The following is a 16,171-nucleotide window of genomic DNA, read 5'->3' as shown; positions in this document are numbered from 1 at the left end:
TTTAATTAAAAGTTAAATAAAGTGTCTGCACAGCACTGTCATTCAGGGGTGTGTTTCCTGAAAAACAACATAACTCGCTGGTTAACCACCATAGTACGATGCATGGTTGGGGAAATGAATGATGTAGTTATGACTGTTTCCCGAAATCGTAGGAGATCATTTGTTTGAACCAAGTTGGCTCAGCAATCTAGTTGATGACGCAAAACAGGTGGTGGAGTTATGACATCTACTAGTAAACACATTCAGATCAAATGAATGCCAAATTCTTGCTGTAAATAATATACATTGCATCTAAGAACTATTTTTGTTATTCTATTTTTATCTATTGTTTTAGTTCACGATTTTGAATTCATTTATAAATGTCCTCCTACGTCATTCCGCCCATGGATTCCTCAGGGTCATATAGCATGCAGGGCATGCGTATGCACACTTTTCAAACAACAGTGCTTCTATTTTACTTGACAAACTAAAAGATGTCAAATTGAATTTGTATATATTTAGAATGACGGATATGGAATGCATGGAGTGTTTCTTGCTTGCTTTGATCAGAAACTTGATGCATGAAAGTCTACATGTCATAATAATAAGGAACGATGCTTCTAACCACAGCTCTAGACCTGTAGTTCCAACCATGCAACTTTGCGATTGGTGGTTGGAACATGTTTCCAGGCGGAGCAACAGGTTTTTGTAAGCTCTTTCCTTTTTTGTAAGCAGTGAATGGACTGAGGTTGAGACTGTTGTATTTGTTATTGGTTATAGCTACTTTAATGCAGAATATTAATGCTGAGAGAGTAGAGGCCTGGTGATACATCTCATATCAGTTAGATGGGTTTGGGGTGTTTCTAAAACCGGTGTCTGAATAGAAGTCGTTTATTATTGATGCTGAAAGAAAGTTCTCCTAAAGGCAAGATAGGATAAGAGTGCTTGATAAAGCTAAATAAATAATGCCAGTTTTGGGGCATCGAATGTACCGAGTGGTTTTATTGTGGTTGGTCTTGTTCGGTTTTATATAATGCATGTTTATGAATGTAGCAATGCTTTATAATTTTGTATCAGGAGCACAGAGTTCAGAAGATTGAACTCTGTGCTGGTGGATTGAACCTGGTGGATTCCCAGGTTTGTTTTTCGAGGGCCCATGTGAAGAAATGTTTCAAGGGCTCTGTCTGGTGTAACCTGTTGGTACAGTATGTTGTCAGCATCTTAATGTTTGCCAAGTTTGGAGAACTTAAAAATGTTCGGTTCCATTCCATTGCACTGTGCACTTGTTTTGAATGCAAGATTGCATCCTGGAATATTGTGTTTTAAGTCACTCAGATGTGGCCAAAACAGATAAGGAATAAAGGTACAGTAGAAGCATAATGTACATGAGGAAAATATCACAATGAACCTCTCAGGTACTTAGATACAAGCAGTCCAGTGACACCCTATAGGGCCACAGTGGAAAAGGTGATTGGTGGAGAGGACTTCCCTGATGGTACTATAACATAGCAGAAGACGTGTGAACACTCCTCTGAGAGTTGAGCTAGCAGTCATAAAAAACACAGCAAGCACCGCGACGGGGTCCCAACAGTGGGTAATGTAGTGGCTGTGATACGTGGGGGGGTTCTCTGCGGGTACGGCTGCAGTCATCAATGCCGCAGGAGGAGAGCGGGTTTGAGTGGCAGATTCTGCCGCAGGTCACTCTATAGGGGGAGCTGAGTTTTTTTAGGTGGGCTTGTGAATTGTAGCATTTATCTCGTTTTAAAATGTACTATTTATAGGTATGTGTTTAGGGGAAATTGTAATTTTTGTTTCATTCTGTGAACTGTGAAATTTCAAATAAAAATATTGTTTCTATTTACATTTATTTGTAGAAAATGAAAACTGGAGAAATAGGTCAAAATAACTGAAAAGATGCTCTGTATTTTTTGAGACCTCAAATACTATAAAGAAAACAAGTTCATATTCAATTTTAAGTAATACAACAGTAATATTTATGTGATTTTTATCAGTTCTCATGTGTCCTGTCATGCATTGATATGATGAAATGATTTGCTAGCCGATCTTTCATATTGTGGTTAAATAACATTGTTACTCCTAAGGTTTGATTTTGTTGAAACGCAACAAACACTGGACTGGAATTATTTGAAATGAAAATGTGGAATCGTATTTTAATTTTAATAGTTTGGTTCCAAAATGTTTCCAAAAAAGTTTTTTATTTTTCAAAAATCATGTTTTCTTATTGTGCATTCCAATAAATATCAATCAAACTGCAGTTGGTTTGATTTAAGGAACAATACCTAAAAAATCTTACTAACAGTACAATAAAAAACATGATAATTTAAAACTTTTAAAAACAGAGTTCTCTCATTTTGGAACCAAACATTTTATGTATATATATCTATGATACACACTAACCCAATATCCACCAACAGTGCTAGCAGTCATTGCAAAGAGCACAGATCAGTACATGTGTATGTACACAACAGTTATGTCACAATATCAATGCTAACATAACGTACAACCATAACAATTTAAGAAGAAAACAGATTATGACCTGAAGTACAGGGTAGGTTTTGAGGTTCGTCTTCATTTATGCAGTGTGGAAATTGATCTAAGAGGTAGAGGCAGTGAGTTCTAAAGTTTAGAAGCCATTACAGAGAAAGATCTGCCTCCCCGAGCTCACAAGCGAAATCTTTGTACACATAAAAAGTACAGTAGTAAAAGTACATCTTAAAATCTGGAGTACATATCTGGTAGTGATTTCTGGTTAAAGGTAGTTGATACATAAAACCTAGAAGGTCCAGCAGACATCATTTTCGTATTGAGGTACCGCTTGATCATAACTGCAAAAGCAGGAGGTCAAATATTATTGAGAGAAATAAAAATGATATATATATATACAGGTATATCAAATTAGATAACATGATAACTGGCATAAAAATGCCTGCACTCTTAAGAAAAAGGTGCATCACAAGGTTCTTTGATAGAATAAAGAACCTTTAACATCTGAAGGGTATCTTTGTGGAACCAAAAATGGTTCTTCTTAGGTAGCACTGTAAAGTACCTTTCAAGCACCTTTATTTTTAAGATTGTAAGATAAAATGTTAAATAAGGCAACATGATGATTATGTCATTGGTGTAACTACAGTATAATATATTCTGACAATATAAATCTCAAGTGCAATATAAATATATTTAATTACAGTTATATAATTATTTTAGTTATCATTTTTTTAATTAATGATATTATTCTTAAGGTGAACTGTCCCTGTAGGATAATGTGACGCTTGTACACTGTGTAAAATAAACTTTTCAAATAAGACACTCAATTAACTTAAAATAACTTTCATAATATAATTTTTTTTTCAATCAACTCTGTTTAGGAGCAATAACACGCATATTTTATATCTCTTAGACTTCAATGATTAAAATAACTGGAGTTATTGATTCTAAAAATCACATTTACTTTTCCCTTGTGCAAATAAAAGGGCTTTTATATTTTGTGTATTGTTTTTTTTTGTCTTCTACAAATCTGTGACAGCATCTGCCACCATCATTATTCTACAGGACAGTGGTTTTGTCATAATACCAATTTCATTCATAGATGTTCTTTTGTATTGAGTGTCTGACAAGCTTTTAGCATCCAGAACACTGAGAAACAAAATTTGAGATGTCAACAAATGTCAGAACGGAACAAATTATGATTCAGTGACAAAAAAGGTTCTGTCACATTCGGTGACTTAATTTCCCAGCCGAATATGAGAGTCCAAAAAAAAATGGTTAGTATCCATCTGTGTGTGAAGAGGGCTAAATTAATTCATCCTGGAGAAATGACTGTTGTATTTGGCAGGGAATCAAACGGTTCTCATTTTCTCTAAAGTAATTACCAGAAGTTTTCGGGGCGGTGTAGATGAAGGAAAGGAAGCAAGTACGAAGCCAAATTTCCTGGTGTTTGGAGCGACAGGTGCCAGGGTCAATTTGTTGAAACCGGAGCGAATCCAGACTTGTGGTGGTTAACGTGTGGAGGTTTGAAGCAGCCGGCATACTGGCACGCTCTGATTTTGACATTCTAAGTAAAACACATGCTGTAGTGTTGCTGGCGTAGCATATTTGCATTACATGTGTTTGCATGCAGTAATCTATTTGGCTTTGTTAATCCAATTAAAACACCATTGAGATTAAAAGTAATGTAAGGGTCATGTGTGTTTTTGTCATGTCTTTTATTTTGAAGTTGTTTTTGTAGTCATGGTTTTATGGTCTCTGTAGTCTTTTGTGTTTCCCTGCCCTGATTTTTTCCAGGTTTGCCTTGTTACCTCTGATTGTGTTGTGTATATATACCACTGTGTTTGCCACATTCCTTGTCAGTTATTGAGCGTGTTTGAGTTATATTTTGTTCTGTTTATGCCTTGCCATGGCTGATCTTGGATATTACCTTTATTTGAAACAAACAAACAAATCAATTCAAAGCTGCACTTCGATCCAGTCGCTCTGTTTCGTGCTTGGACTAACTTGTTACAAGTAAATTGTTTCTAAAAGGTGATATGACTTTTCTACGAATGAAAATTTGGATTGGATTTATTGTCATTACACACATACATTTTTTTTGGATTGGATTTAATTTATTGTCATTACACACATAAATGACACATAAAATACATACCATAATTAAAATAGCCAACATCTAACCCTGAGTTTAAAAAACATTTGCCTTATTTTAATTTATAATAATTTTATCTGGACTTTCCCAATTGAGTTTATCGTCCATCGTGGACTGATTTGTTATGAATTGCCCAAAGCACACAGATGCCGATGCCCCATATGTGCAACCTACAGATCAATTAAAGCCAAATGCAAACCTAACCTGTATACAATACTGATTAGATTTTTTCTGAATTATTAGAGAAAAGGTCTGAGAGAGATCAAGCGGCTAGAGGCTGAGCTCTGTTTAAATGGTACAGCTTGCCTTTGACCTTCCCGCTGGACTCCACAGAGAACGAATACTAAACAATGTGTGCGGAAATAGCTCCATTAAAACAAACGTTCTCCTCTGGAAAAGAGAACCAAAGGTTTTTTTATACATCAGATGGAGTTTGCCTGGGGTGTTTGTTTTTTCTCCTCATTTTCCCATCTTTTCCCTTCGCTCGATGCTTCTTCCTTTGAAGAAAATCCTCTGTGAGTCATGTATCAGTTAATTATTGGTCTCTGAACTGTTGCTGCTATGTCATGGGCAACCTTGACTAAGCCCAGTCTCCGCTTTGTGCACCAGTCAAATGCATCAGGTCTGTCTTTCTGCCGTGTGATCTGTGTCTTCGTGGCATTCATGATAACTGTGACTGTTCCAGATATAGCCATTCTTAACTGTTGCCCTGGGAACACGAATGACAACATATCGTTCTTTAGAAACCTGTGCCTAAATTGACATGAAACCAAAGCCTGTAACTTTTTCTGCCAGAAATCTGTGCAAGTGCATGGGACACTAGAACGTCTTTTCTTTTCTTTTGGATTTGTGACATTGCTCATGTGCCGGAGTAGATATGACAAACAACAGCAGAGGTGTGTCAGAACGAAGTTGCTGTCTTTGTTTCAAACTGGTTGACAAAAGAGATCGTAATGGATCAGATCTGAAATCAACAGATACATTCTGTGCCTTTGACCAGAAATTTCTATCATTTTCTATTTCTCACAGAGAGTTGTTTTCAAATGTTCTTATTGTTTTTAACAGAGCTTGCGTGTCGGACGGAATCGCATTCATAAAGCATTGATTTCAGTGATGTGATCGCCCGGGATGAGAGAGCAAGAGAGACCGAGAGAGACCCTATGCACAAACAACATGCATGCTCACATATGAATTGGTGCTTTTTTCTCTTTATACAAGAACTGACTGACCTTAAAGTGACAACAATTGTGTTTGACAAAACATAAATTCGAAAAAAATATATATTACTACTCATGTTTGCAAGAGTATTTTATAGTATAGGATAGGATGGTGGTGGGGGTAGGATTAGACGGGACAGAATGGCAATTGGTGTCAATGAGATCTGCATACAATGTAAAAAAACACTGCAAGTTCAAGATGCATTTAGCATTTTAGTGTTGAGACATAAATAAACTTTATATGTTGTCTTTCTGTATGTATCTGTCTTTTAAGTAGTCGTTGTATGCCTTTCTATAGAAAACTATAGGGTGTGAAAGTTTTAATGAGCTCTTCCACAAACACACGCAGTGAAGCATCTGCAGATGTAACACAACTGTGTACCGTCTATCTAATTAGCTATGAAAGGGGGATACGGGAATGTGTGATGTTGAATTATTGTGTGATGAATGTGTGAGCCACTTTGTGCAGTTGTTTCTTTTGTTATCTTGCAATTGAAACATGACTGATGCTCATCAGATCTCCGCACCCTTCAGATTCTAACGGTTTCGAGGGAAATTCTTGGAAAATAAATCTTTTATATCCGTTTACGTAGGCAAGTGCGAATACTTTTGTTATCGTCCCCTCATCCAGGCACGAGTCATGCTTGTCTCTCGGGATATTAAGTCCCGAATTACCTGCGATAAAATTTGCTTGAGCTCTAAGGCAAATTAATTTTCCAGAAAGTAAAAGAAAGTTCATTGCGCCTTCCCGACTCCAACGAACGAACGCGTTTTTAATGCAAAGTAAATTGTTGGGAAAAATGTCTGGGTGATAAAAGAAAGAATGTTGGTGCTGTGCAAAGAATCGCTTTTTCGTGGTCTTGCTCTCCTCTCCGATCCCCCGAGCTCCTCCCCTCCGCGCGTGGAGAGCTTCATTTGATGAAATCCTTCAACTTGGAGCGCTTCGCTGAATCGCACTTTTTCCACATCTGAACTCTGGGGCGATTCGTTGCGCTGCGATTTGTATAAGGACATCTTTCCATCCGTACCTAGAGGACAGGCGGACTGCACACTGGTCTTATCAGCGATGGAGAGAGGACGCAGAAATCCCCGGGTTAATGTCAGCGCTTTCTGCGCCCTGGTACTGTTGCTCGTTTGGGTTCCGAGGATCAGAACGGCGATAACTTGCAGCTCGTGTCAGCTGTTTGATAAGTGGAGCGGTCGGGAATTACTGGTGACGATGGATGGTGGCGTTTCTTCCGCAACAGGGTTTGTGGGTAAAGTTTTTGACAATAATGAAGACGGGTCAACGGCGCTGTCTAATTCGCCTGGTGCTGAAACCGGGCAGATAGCAACCCCCAGCGACTGCGCTGCCGATGGCGAGAAATGCGCTCACTACGTGCGCAAACGGAATACTGACCTTCACTCAAATAAGGCGGTAGTAGGCAAAATGCCACCCCACGGTAAACAGTGGTCCACGGACAGTCATGGCAAAGTTCCAAACCCCGAACGAGTAGGTTTACAGGACGTCCGCACAGGTTCGGTCCCTGTTGATCTCAGGCGCAGAGTGCGCAGAGGCGCAAGGGGACCCGTTATGTCACCCGGGGCGCGGGTTTTTGGGAACGGTTTCGTGCGGGCTGCGCGCAGAGTCCCGCGCTCTGAGTTGAGTTGGAACAGGGAAGACAGGAGAGCGGCCACATCGCGGCAAGAGGAGCTAAAACTTACCAGCTCTACCTTCGCATTGACGGGGGATTCCGCACACAACCAAGCCATGGTGCACTGGTCCGGTCAAAACAGCAGCGTAAGTGAAAAAACACGCAGTTAGTCTTTTAAAGCCCCCGTTGAGAGAACATTATTGAACCATCTACATACTCTGATCTCATTGAATGTGCGTCTGAAAGTGTGTGTGACATTACTGTGTGCGCGGTGAGAGCGCGTCCTGTGTGCGCGTGTCTTTGGGCGCAGACCAGAGACGAACAGATGTCCATTGTTGATGAAGTGCTTGCTTCATATGCATTTCACGGTCGTTTTGTAGTTGTAAACTGGCTGTTGTGTGTTGTTTGACAAACACTTGCGAACGGACACTTCAGCACGGTGTTTTTGGAGGGCTGCACAATAGTTTGAACTGTTGTTTTTGGTGATGTTGACTCACCAACTGCGTATTTCAATGTAACACATCGACTTTGATATATTTTTCATAGGTGTAGCAGATCTTGTGTTTGAGGAGATTTTCAGAGAATTTAAAATAAAACAAAGTGCATTATTAATGCTTAAATGTGTGGCAGATCTTAAATGTAGTCTCACCGTGTGCATTCTCCTCTTATATATTGGCCCATTGATAGTTGTGTAATTTATTGCTTTCCTAAACTGGTGTGCAATATATCTTTACTCTCCTGCTTTGCTAACAGTCTTGCACATTGTAATATGTCACATATCAACAACCGGTACTACCATTTTGGCCAAATATCAGATGTAATTTTTTACCCCCATTATGTTTTCTCCCTCAACTGTCAGAGCAGCTGTTTTCATGCCTGCAGGTAAAATCTGAGGGCATTTTCTAATTTAAACACAGTGCTCACTAACACGGCACATTTATTTGTGAGATGACTGTCAAACAGAAAACTTTTCGGACGTAGCCTATGCAGAGAGAGAAAATAGAAAAAACCCTGGAGAGTAAACTTCAGTATATACCACTAGAAGACAGCAGTCATTTGGTCCAGAGCTGAAAATCATGCTGGCGTTATCATATCTTATAATTGAATTTTCTGTATTTTGCAGTATGAATAACAAATTCTGTAGATTCAATATACTTATATGGGCTTTTTCCCTAACAAAGAGGCATGGGGAAGCTTAATAATAGTAAAAAGAATCATTACATTACATATTCAGTGTCATTGTAGTAAAATGCATAATTGAGTGAGCCAAGAACTTTCTTTTCTTAGGCATAGTACAGTTATAAATAATGAAATGATTTGATGCTTGTTTTTCTCTCATTTTTTTGATGAAACTAGATTTTATGAATATGATGCAGAATAATTTTATTTTTGTCTGAAACTGATCAGTGAGCCCCAATATAGAAAGAACTTATTTTGTATTGTGTTTAATTTCTATAGTATCAACAAACCTTATTGAGTGTGTTTTCAAACGTTCCCCAGTCTGTCTTTGATTGGACAGACAGATGACCCCGCCCCATGAACTTATGCCATTGGTTGAGCTAATGCTGCTGTGTCAGGCCGATTTTAATGGTATAATATGGTATACTTTTAATAATATAGAAAATATTTATATTTGTTTTATGTGGACATAATTATCATTATCTATACAATCAAAGGGATGGTTCGCTCAAAAATAGAAATTCTGTCATTATTTCTCTGGAGTTGTTTCTTATCTGTATAAACTTCTTTGATCTCATGAACACAGAAAGATTTTTGCAAGAATGCTTGTAACAGCAACATCATAGTTTAAAATACAATGGTAGTCTGTTTGCTTTCCTACATTCTTCAAAAAACTTCTTATTTTGTGTTCAACAGAACTAAGAAATGTTTTCTTACTAATGTCATTGGTGACCAAGAACTGTTTGGTTTAAAGCATTCCTCCGAATGTTCATCTGAACAAAGACATTGATACAGATTTGGAACAACTTGAGGTAAATGATGACCATTTTTATTTGTGGGTGAACTGTTCCTTTAAGTAATATAATGTATTTTATTATTGAATTAAAACCCAAAGTTTTATAAACCTGTTCCCAGACCACCTTCAGGGCTTTTCCAAAGTCTTTAGAACTCTCAATGGATAAATCAATGTACAATCTACGACGTACTCAGATCATTCAACTGCTGACATTTAATATAGGCTACAACTGTGAAAATTTCTGGGAAACTCGAAACCGACATATGACGTCACGATGTTAAAAAAGTGTCTCTTGTGGATCAGTCGGGGGCACTGGGGGGGATTATTTTGCCTCAAGATGTTTCTGTCAGCCAACAGAAGGAGAGAATCAAACATTTTTCTTGCCAATTAGGGAGAAGTTAGTCACAAAGTTCCCAAGATCCCTGTAAAATATGCAACCAGCACCAGTTGTCTTATATGTCACAGTCTCGCGCTAATGTTGCTAACTCGCAAAAGTCTATTTCTGGCTTCCTTTAGCACAGCACATGTAAGAGGGAAGAGGAATATGTCTAATCTTATAACACTTTGTTGCCAACAGACTTTTAAAATGCAATTAATTGGACGGTTAAAACATATTGTACTGTCAACCTCTGCCTTTTTAATCCAAGCCTGAGCTGCAAGATGTGTTCCATTAATCGTCATGTTGTTTCAAGTTCTCACTTTTTTGTGTAGGATTGTTACCACATCTATGGAGTGGACAAATTCTCCCTTTTGTCAAAATGAAAGTAACAAACAGAGTAATTCAAGGATTTGTTAATTTTAAAATAAAAATTCTACAACTTAATGTTTTCTGATGATAATGCCTTCACCCCATGTCAATTCAGCTGTGTGAGACTTCGTTTCCTCAGGGGAAAGTTTCTTCACCACCTTGTTTGTTTATATAAATATCCATAAGTTTTGTCTGTGTTGGTCCCAAATTGTCCGTTTGCTGTTTTTCCAATAATACGTATTTGTATGATAAACGTCAGACGAATTCATACGTATTAGTCAAGTCAAGTCAAGTCAGCTTTATTTATATAGCGCTTTTTACAATTTTCATTGTTACAAAGCAGCTGTACAAGAAAAAATGACTATAAGTAAAACATAAAAGGTTATGGAATTCAAAACACAGGTCAAATATCAGACACACAATAAATTCCTATATGCAGTGTTAATTAAATAAGACTACCAAATTCTAGCAGCCCCCCCGGCCAGGCAAAACAGTGCAAAACAGTATGCAAACGGTGGCGAGGAACCCAAAACTCCATTGGAGGAGAAAAAAAACCTCGGAGGGAAACCAGGCCTAACCATTGGAAGACATTAGCCACCTTGTAATATACTTACGAATTTCTGCAGATCAGGTTGGTGTTTATATACTGCGTATGTATATGTCTATAAGTAAAAAAAATTATAACTAAGTAAACAAAGCCAAATATATCTGTCATTGGAAGACATGAAACTGAAAAGATTGAGATCATTTTCTATTCATTATCTAACTATTCTCACTATTTGTTTAATTTAAATTAGTTAGTTGTTAATTTTAAGTTTTTCATTTTATCAAAGAATAGTGCCTCACAAAAATCTTAATTTTCAATTACGATTCATTAATTTAAAACCTTGATGTTATTGAGGTAAAAAATGAAGCTGTTGTGTTTTTGTCTAAAGCAATAAAGGTTTTTTCTTTTTTGAAAGGCACACAAACTGTCTAAATAACTAAATAATAATAAACAACAGTAATGCCGGCACTAATGTATTCCCACGCAACACTGTCATCTTAACTTCAAACAAATACACAAATGTACAATTTTTAGACGTTCAACTCAAAAAGCTATTATTTTAACATTTCTGAAGGAAAAAAGCACTTCTAAGAAGAATATCCAATGCAAAGGGCTGTGGGTGGACAGTTGAAGGGCAACAATTTTTATTTATCTGATATGAATGGTAGCTCCGCCACAAAGTATTTGGCAAGCAATGCAAATGAAGATAAATATCACTGAAAAATGCGTTGGCTAGACAAAAACAGCCACCAAATACATTTACTCCCAGTATAATTTGAATTTGTTTTCTTCAGACATCTGACAGGACACGACTGTTGAAACAAATAACTCTCCGGTTAAACTGCATCCCAACTATTCAAGGTCACTTTTTATTCATAGAAAGATGCAATAGTTAGAAGCGGCACACATGGCTATGCTAGATTTTAAGAACAAAAATAAAAAGAACAAAAAATATTTTTTACGTTTTGTTTCAATTATAAATGGTTCACAGGTGAAAATTTTTCTAAATGTAGACCAAAAAAGTAAATCGTTCATACAAATGTAATTATTAGCTCCACCTCTCAAATAATGCATGATCTTTTAAATACAAATACTACACAGCACAGTTGCTGGGTTTGTAATCTGCTTTAATCCGCCGTTGCATTCTAGGGACTCATTGCCCATGGAGTTGTATTGAAGCTGTGCTTGAGTGGTCGTCTATGGCATTTACTTGTTCCATTGATTTTAATGGAGCAAAAATCAATGTTCATTGGACAAGAGGCTCTAAACACATCATTTTGGGTGCCACCCAGACGCTGTGCTTCACTGGCAGTCTATAGCAGCATGAAAGCTATTTGTATTGGACATCTGAATCTTATTGTTCATTTTGCTTTCAATCAATTTATTTTGTATTATTTTATTTTTATTTTTGGGGGTGGTTGAGGACAGCTTAAGAAGCACTATAGCGTTCATTGAAACTGAAGGGATTTGAATGCAGTTTCCTGATGATCTTAACCGAACACTATCTTACAAACACCTTTTGACCAATCAGATTCCGAGAATATCAATGCTTCAGTAATCTTCACACATCCTCATCCACCTGTTGCATGTCTCTCTGGCAGACTTAACTATTTATCTTCCATTCTTTGCAAGTTTGGTCTCTCTCTCTCTCTCTCTCTCTCTCTCTCTCAATTCACTCTATGAATAATGGTCGCTTCATTTGTAAGGAGATCAAGGTCATTCGTGCAAGAGATTTTATAAACCAGGAAGAATCTCACAATAAAATGGACTACAGTCAGACGCAGACGGCTGCTCCGGATCCTCTTGTATACTGTGAATTGTTGCTTTCTTCTTCGGAGATGAAAACAGACTTAATATTTCACTTTAGAGGTCCGCGTGGGACTCCTTTTTTCATGCCGCTACTGCGAGTTTCATCTTGGTCTCCCGCCGGCTCCCACAAAATTTTACTTAGTGTCCACCCACTCTCGATTTATAATGATTTTCTTACCTCCCTCCCTTGCTCAATTTGAGTCCCGTTCCCACAATCGCACGTTGTTGTTATTTTCGAGGTATCACGAAGCGTTTTATTCTTTTCAATTATGTTTTAAAAGAAAAATAATATTACTACCAGCATACAAGCCTCTGTGTTGTAGGTGGAATTAAATGATCGAAGATGATCATATTTCATTGTTTTAACTTAAAAATGCTTTCTTCTGTCCCAGCTTAGCAGAGACAACCAGAAGAAAGCCACTTGTGTGTTGATTTCACAGAAAAGTTTAAACAAAGGGGTGTTATAAAAATGTTTCTTGCTGTGCTGAATTTGTGTAGGCTGAACAATGATGAATGGCCATAGTCTTTACATGCATGTGGATAGTAGCTTTCGCTTTCTCTGTAGGGAATATCTTCTGGACTGAAATGGGTTGAATGAGTAAGACTGCACTTCTCTTTGTATCCTATAGTGGGCGTTTGGTGGCACAAATAGTCTAATTCAATTTGCAGATTTTGTTGTGCAGCTGTGCTTCGTCTTGGCTTTCTTTAGAATTGGGAGAAAATATGTCCTGTTCATATTTTACTTCCAAATCAAAGGAGACATAAATGAATTACCTTGTTATTACATTTGTATACAAAGCTAACATTAACCTTGTTATACAAAGCACCTATTGTATTATTGCTCCTGAATGACATATCGATTTATTTCTCCCTGAACTAAAAAAAAAAACGTAAATGAATACATGTAAATGTAAATAAAAATGAAATAAAAGCTTAGCTTAGCTTTTTTATAATTCACGTACATTTTCAATAGTGCTTCTCATTACTGTTCTACAGATAAAAATTGTTCAATAATTAATATTTAATTATATTACTTTATATTGGTAATAAATAATGATAAATATTGATAAATACTGTATGTAGAGGATTATAGCGGCAACAGCATAAAAAAAGGTTATGTGGCCTTCAACCTAAATTCAATGTACTATGAATATAAATTCAAATCAATATAAATTACATTTCAAATAAATTGTTATGTTACTAGCCACTAACCGGACCGAAGTAAACTTCGGACCAGACACATGCATCCAATGAAACCATCTATACTCATTCAAATTTCTGAATTTGTTGTCTAGCGGGGATTCGTTTTTCCCTTCTAATGCGTGAATCTTATCACAATATGTCCATATTTAACTCCCAAATCAAAAGATAAATAAGTGAAAACATTTTTTTACATTCACATATATTTTCAATGTTGATTCTCAATTCATTTAAAGTTAATATTAAACATTGTATTATTATACAAAATATAAAGTCATGCAAATATAAATATTGATAAATACTGTATATACAAATAATATTATATTTTTTTCCAAATGAAAATAAGCTTTGAATAAAACGTCAAATGTGGTCATGACAGTTTTACAACTTTATGTGTTTTTTAGGCTAAATAAAACAGAACAATTTCAAAGCTAAAGTGATTTTATGATAATGTTTTTCATAATTGCTCCAGATTTATTAAAGCCTTAAACAAAACATTGATTTCCAATGTAAATGCTTACTGTGTGAAAAACAGTGTTATTTAATAGACGACATGCCTTTTCTCTCAGGTCAGTGTGACTTCATTTCTGCTTCAGAAGTGTCTCTCGTTCACTTGAAGCAATATATTTCATAGATATTTGATTCGATTTCAGTTCAATGTAAGTTTATTAGTCAAACCCACGGTAACAAAAGAAGCTCCGAATAGTCACGACCACATTTTGCTTTATGACTCATAAAGGCCCATATGACAACACCCGCACATGCTCCACTCACAATTACCCTTGGTTTATAAAATTTTTAATAAAATCGCTCGCACGAATGGATGTGATCTACCGCAGTGTTGAAACATGCAGCAATATGTTCCATATGTGGCATTCAATCGAGTCTCATATTAGAAAGTAATCATCATGTCATGTTGTGGGATGTTTACAAAATGCCCAACAGAACCTGACACTTTTGCATGGGTGTGAGATCATTAGCATCTTCTAATAAGGATCGGCAATGAATGGAAATGTAACCACCATTGCTGTTTCTTAGTAAGACAGCTCAGTGTGGGTGTTAAAGTGTGTTCTTATCAAAATGTTAATTAACTGAACAAGACTTAACTGAGACAGAAAGAAAAAGAGAGTTGGAAAACCAGACTAATAAGTTAAGAGAAAAAAAACCCAGAATGACATCCCCTTGAATGCACGGCAGGCAGCCGTAGCAGCTACTGTTTACAGGGCAATGGTTTGGTAGCTGGTCAGGGCTTTCAATTTCCCAGAATGCAGTGGGGCTGACCGTGGGCTTTTGCATGCATATCTTTGGCAGATTGGTAAATTGAATCAACTCTCTGAAATAGGATTGGAAAAGGATGTGATTTTTTTGCAGTAAAGGAGATGACAGATTGAGATAATTGTGCGACTTTGCCATCGCACGGCGGGAGATATTGTGACTAAATTTGTGTAGCGCAGCACTAATCTGCTGAGATTACAACATCTAAATAAAGCCACAATTGTCCTTTCTGTGATTTTTACTTCTTTTTTTTTTAATTTTTACTTAAAGATTATTACTTCTGCTCTTGAGACCACAGCGTTTTAGTGTCATTGATGTCTGTGTTGTCATTCTAGTCAGACTATGTGGAAAGTTAATGCTAATAAAGTGTTGAATATGAAAAATGTGGTGATGAATAACTCCTGACTGTAAATCCGAAAGATGTGACTGAAATGCTTAAATAACTGACATTGGACCCAGACTCATAAAATGACATTAAATATTTTATTTATTTAAACATTTAATATACAACTAACTATATTAGGACGTCTTTTGATGTTCTTGCAACCACGGTGTCTTGGGTGGTGGCCTGGGCATCCGTTATGAAAATGAACCATGGTTTTACTAAAGTAACCAGTTTTTTCTTGTATTTGTAGTATAGCCTAGTTATCACAAATTTACTATAACCACAGTAACCACAGGTTTACCATGGTAATGCGAATTGTTCCTCAGTCCTGAGTGGTTTTAAGTTCATTGGTATGTGCTTGCTTGGGTGTTCTGGGGTTGCTATAGAAACACATGCTGTATTATATATAGTTTAAGTATCTATGTCAAATTCTAGTCCAAAGATATTGATTCCTCATTCAATGGATTTTTGTTGTTTGTTGAAAATCGTCTGAAGACGGATCATACAACACCATTTGTGTATCAATGTCTGTAGAAAGATAGAGAGAAGTGAAGAAAGGAAAGAAAGGAATTACCGTAAGAAGGAAATGAAGGAAGAAAGAAAGAGTATGAAGGAAAGAAAAGGAATGAATGAAGAAAAGAGTGAAAGAAAGAAATCAGGAAAGAGAAATAGTATGAAGGTAACAGTAGGAAAGAAAGAGTGGCAACAGTATGCAAGAAGGAAAGCGTATGAAGGAAACAGA

At 36.7% G+C, this 16,171-nt stretch overlaps 1 protein-coding gene across 1 annotated transcript in view; it reads left to right on the top strand.

Annotated features, from left to right (window-relative positions):
• Positions 1-6,922: 6,922 nt before the first annotated feature.
• sorcs1 (sortilin-related VPS10 domain containing receptor 1) overlaps positions 6,923-16,171 on the top strand; it is a gene marked incomplete at its 5' end in the record, with an annotated part of 119,648 nt that continues 110,399 nt past the window's right edge. The window contains one exon of the mRNA XM_079463172.1: positions 6,923-7,636. Within this exon, the coding sequence (XP_079319298.1) occupies positions 6,923-7,636 (714 nt within the window). The remainder of the gene's footprint in view (positions 7,637-16,171) is intronic.

This window comes from Barbatula barbatula (genome assembly GCF_947034865.1).
Source record: "Barbatula barbatula genome assembly, chromosome: 8".
In the NCBI taxonomy this organism is placed as follows: Eukaryota; Metazoa; Chordata; class Actinopteri; order Cypriniformes; family Nemacheilidae; genus Barbatula; species Barbatula barbatula.
The sequence above is the reverse complement of the archived record's forward strand: the minus strand, read 5'-3'. Positions and strand labels throughout refer to the sequence as shown.